The 6,049-nt window shown below is 42.9% G+C and overlaps 1 protein-coding gene across 1 annotated transcript; it reads right to left on the reverse strand.

Moving 5' to 3' along the window:
- Positions 1-656: 656 nt before the first annotated feature.
- On the reverse strand, positions 657-3,743 carry LOC114649597 (claudin-14-like). The gene has a single exon (XM_051925421.1). The coding sequence runs from the start codon at positions 2,317-2,319 to the stop codon at positions 1,606-1,608; it is 714 nt and encodes a 237-aa protein (XP_051781381.1). The 5' UTR covers positions 2,320-3,743; the 3' UTR covers positions 657-1,605.
- Positions 3,744-6,049: the final 2,306 nt, after the last annotated feature.

Raw genomic sequence — 6,049 nt, forward strand, 5'->3', positions numbered from 1 at the left:
TGTCCTCCTTGCCTGGAATTTGCATGTTCTTCCCGTGTCTGTGTGGATCACTCTGGGTGCTCTGGTTTCCTCCCACAGTCCAAACACATACCATTTAGGTGGACTGGCGATACTAAATTTGCCCTAATGTGTGGTTGGTGTGGATGTCATGTGTGTATTCACTCTGTGATAGACTGGCGCCCTGTCCAGGGTTTGTTCCTACTATGCACCTCATGCCAGCTGGGATAGACTCCAGCACCCCTGCAATCCTGTCCGGAGCAAAGAAGTTTAGAAACTGACTGAAAGTCGCAGAATAAAAGGACAAGCGAAAAGGAAGTGCACTCTTACCTCAAGAAAATGAATGCCCAGAATCCGGGATAATGGTTTCCATTCGTTATCACAAAGATGCCTTAAGGAATGTTTTTATCGTAAATCAAAGAGTTTGCTGCTTCAAAATGGATGTATTTGGTAAGTTTTAAGGCTTTTTTTCATTCATCTATGGACCCATGGATCCATTAGCCCTGTTGTAAGCTGCACAGACAGTGTACTGTATCTTTTAAAATGAATTAAAAAATGCTTCACTTCAGAACACAACTTTTGTCACAAATTAACGTATGCCACAACTGTGAAGAAATAACTTTGACTTGAAATACCAAACTTAACCTTTTTGTCTCTCTTTGACTCATCAGCACAAGTTACTCGTTAGTCGATTTACCTCATTAAACCCAATAAGAGCACATATCACCTCCCCATTTGCAGACATACTCATCATACCATAGTGACAGACAGGCTTTCTTTGACTTTGTTTTTGTGATTATTTTTTATTCTCCTGTTACATGTTCCATAGTCAGGTTTTTTTTACACATTGAGCCACAATTATTTTATTTTATTGTATCAATAAATACCTATGTCACTCTGACTTCATGCCCACCAATAAAGCTGCCAGATGAGCAGGGTCACCCGAAGGGTCAGTGAATGTGAACCTTGGTACACCTTTAGGTCTCCTGCCCAGGATGAGTGGAGGAAGTGTTCCAGAATAAAGACCATCTTTAGTTTCTCCAACTCACAGACGCAGACATTCTTGCAGTATACGGTCAGACCTTAGAATAACTTCTGTACTGCTGGTCTACCACTCATTTGAATTTGCATTAATAATAAATTAAAAAGATATTATATTATGTTTATAGAACTTAAGCTCACATCCCACAGAGTAACCTGACAAAACACATAAAATAAGGACAACTGATTCTCCCCATCCATCACTGTCAATTAAGCATGGAACCAAATGCAAAACATCTGCTGGGTGGATTGGAAAGCATCAGATGCCACTGACATCCTGCAGGAGCAGTAACAATTTTAAGTCCTTTGGATCTTTACCTTCTCGCCAGTCTATTTGAGTCCACGCACCACCATATCACCCTCCTGGGGTAATATTTAACTAGATTCAAATTCTTTGATGACCTTCAGGGACTGCATTGTATTTTTTGTAAATTAGAAAAACATTTTATTGATGCAAAAACATCTAAATGATCTAACATCCTCCCCAGTGTACTGCCCCACTGTTGAAACCTGTTGAAAGTGTGGTCATCATTCCTGCAGGGCCCTTTTATGGAACCAATTGTCTGTTCAGACGTAGTCGTGGACCCGGTAGCCACTACTTGAAGCAGAAGATCTTGAGGGGTTGTGGTTGCCCTTATAGGCTGCTGGAGGATGATATTGAGGGGCAGCCCGATATGCATTATTTCTCATCTGAGGTTGGTATGGGATGCGATTTCTGTCCGTCCCACAAGACATGCAGAGCAGCGTGCCCCCCAGAAGAGTAAGGGCAGAGGAAACAAAACCTACATAGAGAGCTTGCCCAATCTCGTACTTCATGCCATTGGGTAGAACTGGATTATAAAAGTCCTGAATGATATCGTTAGTTGACCAAGAAACAGGAATGAGACAGAGGATGCCAGCAAAAATGAAACAAATCCCTCCAGTAATGGCGATAGGGTTCTTTGCGGCAGAGTTCCTTGCACAACGTGTACACTTCATCCCCACAGACGATAAGATGGCAGCCAAGATGGACAGCACACATGAGATAATCATCAGGGCCCTCGCTGCCTGGAGGTCCCGGGGCAAGGCAAGCTGTGAACGATGAATCTCACACTGGTAGATTCCCGTGCTGTGCCAGGCACACTCCATCCACAAGCCCTTCATGTATGCAGTAGCAGTGATGAGATTGGCACCCACATAAGCTGTCCTACGCCAGTGAGGGAGCACTGTGGCCACCACTGTCCCAAAGAACCCAAACAGTCCCAAGAAGAACCCCAGCAGCTGTATCGCCATGCTGGCCATCTTTTTACAATTTTTTTTAGTTAGGTGTCGTCAACTTGGTGTCTTATTCCAGAAAAAAGAAAGAGCTGGCAAGCTGGTTAAAGACGTGGTTCTCTTACACCTTGACAGAACAACTAATTGATATCAATGGCCAACTGCCCTGTCCTCAAGTAGCTGGCTCACATTGACTGATGAGAGCCTGAGGTGTGGGCCACAGACTTTGACAAATGAGTGTCTTATCTTCTGAGAGTGACAAGATCACCATAACGTTCAAGGCTTGACTCTAGATCAGCTTTGAGTATCTTAAATTAACAAACGTCTGACCCAACTTGTCTCCCAGATTTATAAATAGGACTCTCAAACTAGTGGAGGAACAAGCTGATTGCCTTAATTCATGACTTAACTATCCTGTGGCAAATGTGTGACAAGTAGCTCACCTTGATCAACGATTGGGGTCTCTCCTGAAAGCAGAATATCCTTTTCTGAAGAGTATGCAGGTTTACTGCTTGGATGAGCTTTCAACTCACTTTAATATGCGAATTTGCTTCTTGTCAAAAACAAAGTTCACGTAGTGTGTGACCTGACATAATCCTACGGATCACAAGCATTCTGACACTAATGATGGTGTCTCCTTTGTCTTTAAGTCCAGATATGCTGCTGTTTTCCTGCCTGCCACACTTTCCTGTATTCTTGTAAAAATCCTTGAGATGGATAAGATTGCTGCTCACTCATGAATGTCCGATTAATACTGAAAAATTGACTAATTGCTTCTTAAGATGCATGACAATCCAAAGTAATCGATTGTGCAGCTAACAGCTCAATGTGTTTCTTTTTTAGAACTATGGATTCTCTTAATCGAAGAGTGTCCCACCATAATTTTCTGATCAGCTTGATTGAAGAGCATGTAACCTGTCCACCTTGGTAGATAAGAGAGTCTTTTCATTCATTGACCTTTTCAACTATTTCATTCTCCAGCACCGATCCATATGCAGTTCACTAAGACGTGCCTTGACTGATGGCCGGATATCAGTAGCACCTCAATGGAGTGTGTGATGCTTGCTTCCTAATCAATGAACAGCTGAATTTACACCTGCTCCCCTCATGCTTCTCTGCTTGCCTGCCAGCTGAATGTTCCTCTGATCAACCCTCAATGGAGGTACGTCCTGTCAAGAAAAAAGGGCAAGGCCCCAGTTAAAGAGGTTAAAGATTGACTGGACAAGAAACGTGTGAGAAATGATGGAGTAACTGAGCACGGCCTCCAGACTCACATTACAGAAACGTTAAGCCGAAAAATGGCATCGGGCCAAAGTTACCAGTAGTGAAGAATAAACGCCTCAACGAGCCTCTCTGGGACCTTATATCCCCTCATCGTTTGAGTTAATAATTCATTCAAATAGCCACACAAGCATGTCATTTTAAAAGCAAATTGCACACTTTAGTAGTGACGGGCTGTACTTTCCCACACCTAAATGCGTATAAATGTGGAAATTACAAAAATGGATAAAGAAGGTAAAACTAAAATATCATGTGTTGTTTTATTGTTTATTTTAAAGGAAATATCATTTAAATTAATAATTTATGTTCAAGCCTGTACATTTTGTAGAGCATCTCATGCAACAAAACTTATCTGAAACGGAGAATAATATATATATATATAAACTGTTCAAAAAAATTAAAGGAACACTTTGAAAACACAATGGGACAAAAAATCCTTCTGGATATCTCTACTGCTATGGACAGATACGGTGATGTGTTAGGAACGAAAGGATGCCATATCGTTTAATGGAAAAGAAAATGATCAACTTACAGAGGGCTGAATTCAAAGACACCCTGAAAATCAAAGGGAAAGATGGTGATGTGGCAGGCCAGTCCATTTAGCTGAAATTTCATTGCAGCAACTCCAAATCATGCTCAGTAGTTTATATGGCCTCCACGTGCTTGTATGCATGCCTGAAAACTTGGGGGGCATGCTCCTAAAGAGACGATAGATGGTATCCTGGTGGATCTCCTCCCAGATCTGGACCAGGGCATCACTGAGTTCCTGGACAGTCTGAGGCATCAGATGGACCGAAACATAATATCCCACCCAGAGGTGTTCAATTGGATTGAGGTCAGGCGAATGAGCATGGGGGCCAGTCAATGGTATTAATGCCTTCATCCTCCAGGAACTGCCTGCATACTCTCGCCACATGAGGACGGGCATTGTTGTGCACCAGGAGGAACCCAGGACCCACTACACCAGCATAGGGTCTGACAATGGGTTCAAGAATTTCATCCTGATACCTAATGGCAATCAAGGTGCTGTTGTGTAGCCTGTAGAGGTCGGTGTGTCCCTCTGTGGATATACCTCCCCAGACAATCACTGACCCACCACCAAACTGGTCATGCTGAACAACGTTACAGGCAGCATAACGTTCTCCATGGCTTCTCCAGACTCTTTCACGTCTGTCACATGTGCTCAGGGTGAACCTGCTCTCATCTGTGAAAAGCACAGGGTGCCAGTGGTGGACCTGCCAATTCTGGTATTCTATGGCAAATGCCAATTGAGCTCCACGGTGCTGGGCGAGCAGTGAGCACAGGGTCCACTACAGGATGTCAGGCCCTCAGGCCACCCTCATGAAGTATGTTTCTGATTGTTTAGTCAGAGAGATTCACACCAGTGGCCTGCTGGCGGTCATTTTGTAGGCTTTGGCAGGGCTCATCCTGTTCCTCATTGCCGAAAGGAGCAGATACCGGTGGGTCCTGCTGATGGGTTAAGGACCTTCTACGGCCCTGTCCAGCTCTCCTAGAGTAACTGCCTGTCTTCAGGAATCTCCTCCACGCCCTTGAGACTGTGCTAGGAGACACAGCAAACCTTCTGACAATGACATGTATTGATGTGCCACCCTGGAGAAGTCAGACTATCTGTGCCAGCTCTGTAGGGTCCAGGTATGGCCTCATACAAACAAGTACACACTGACCGTAGCCAAATGCAAAACTAGTGAAAAAAACAGATTAGGAGGGAAAAATGTCAGTGACCTCCACCTCTTAAACCATTCCTGTTTGGGGGTCGTCTCATTGTCACCCCTCTAGTGCTCCTGTTGTTAATTTCATGAACACCAAACTAGCTGAAACTGATTAACAACCCTCTCTGCTACTTAACTGACCAGATCAATAGAACTGGAAGTAGATAGATAGATAGATAGATAGATAGATAGATAGATAGATAGATAGATAGATAGATAGATAGATAGATAGATAGATAGATAGATAGATAGATAGATAGATAGATAGATAGATAGATAGATAGATAGATAGATAGATAGATAGACACTTTATTAATCCCAATGGGAAATTCACAAAGTGTCATTGACTTGATGCTATACTCGGATTTGAAAGTGCACCTTTAATTTTTTTTGAGCTGTATATATTCCTTCAGAAACCAAAAGAAGAGGGAGGTGTGGTTCTCCTACAATTTACTAATAGGGAACAAATGTCCATACTTTGGGATTTTGGAAGGAGTCGGTCAGACCCTTGTATCGCTACACTGGGAGAACAACTAAGCCTAGAGCAGCCACATGATCAGAACACCTCTATACTAATAGCAGTTGTATTTAATTTAACTTAGAGAAATATTTTGGGCTTCTGTGACCAACACTCGTCCTATTTAAATCACTCACCACAAGTCCCAAATCAGCATACAATGAGAAGTTTTAACACTAGAATTACCAGAGTCTACGAAAAAACTCGTAGATGCGGCCCACCTTAAAAC

The sequence above is a fragment of the Erpetoichthys calabaricus genome, chromosome 3 (genome assembly GCF_900747795.2).
Source record: "Erpetoichthys calabaricus chromosome 3, fErpCal1.3, whole genome shotgun sequence".
Taxonomy (NCBI): Eukaryota; Metazoa; Chordata; class Cladistia; order Polypteriformes; family Polypteridae; genus Erpetoichthys; species Erpetoichthys calabaricus.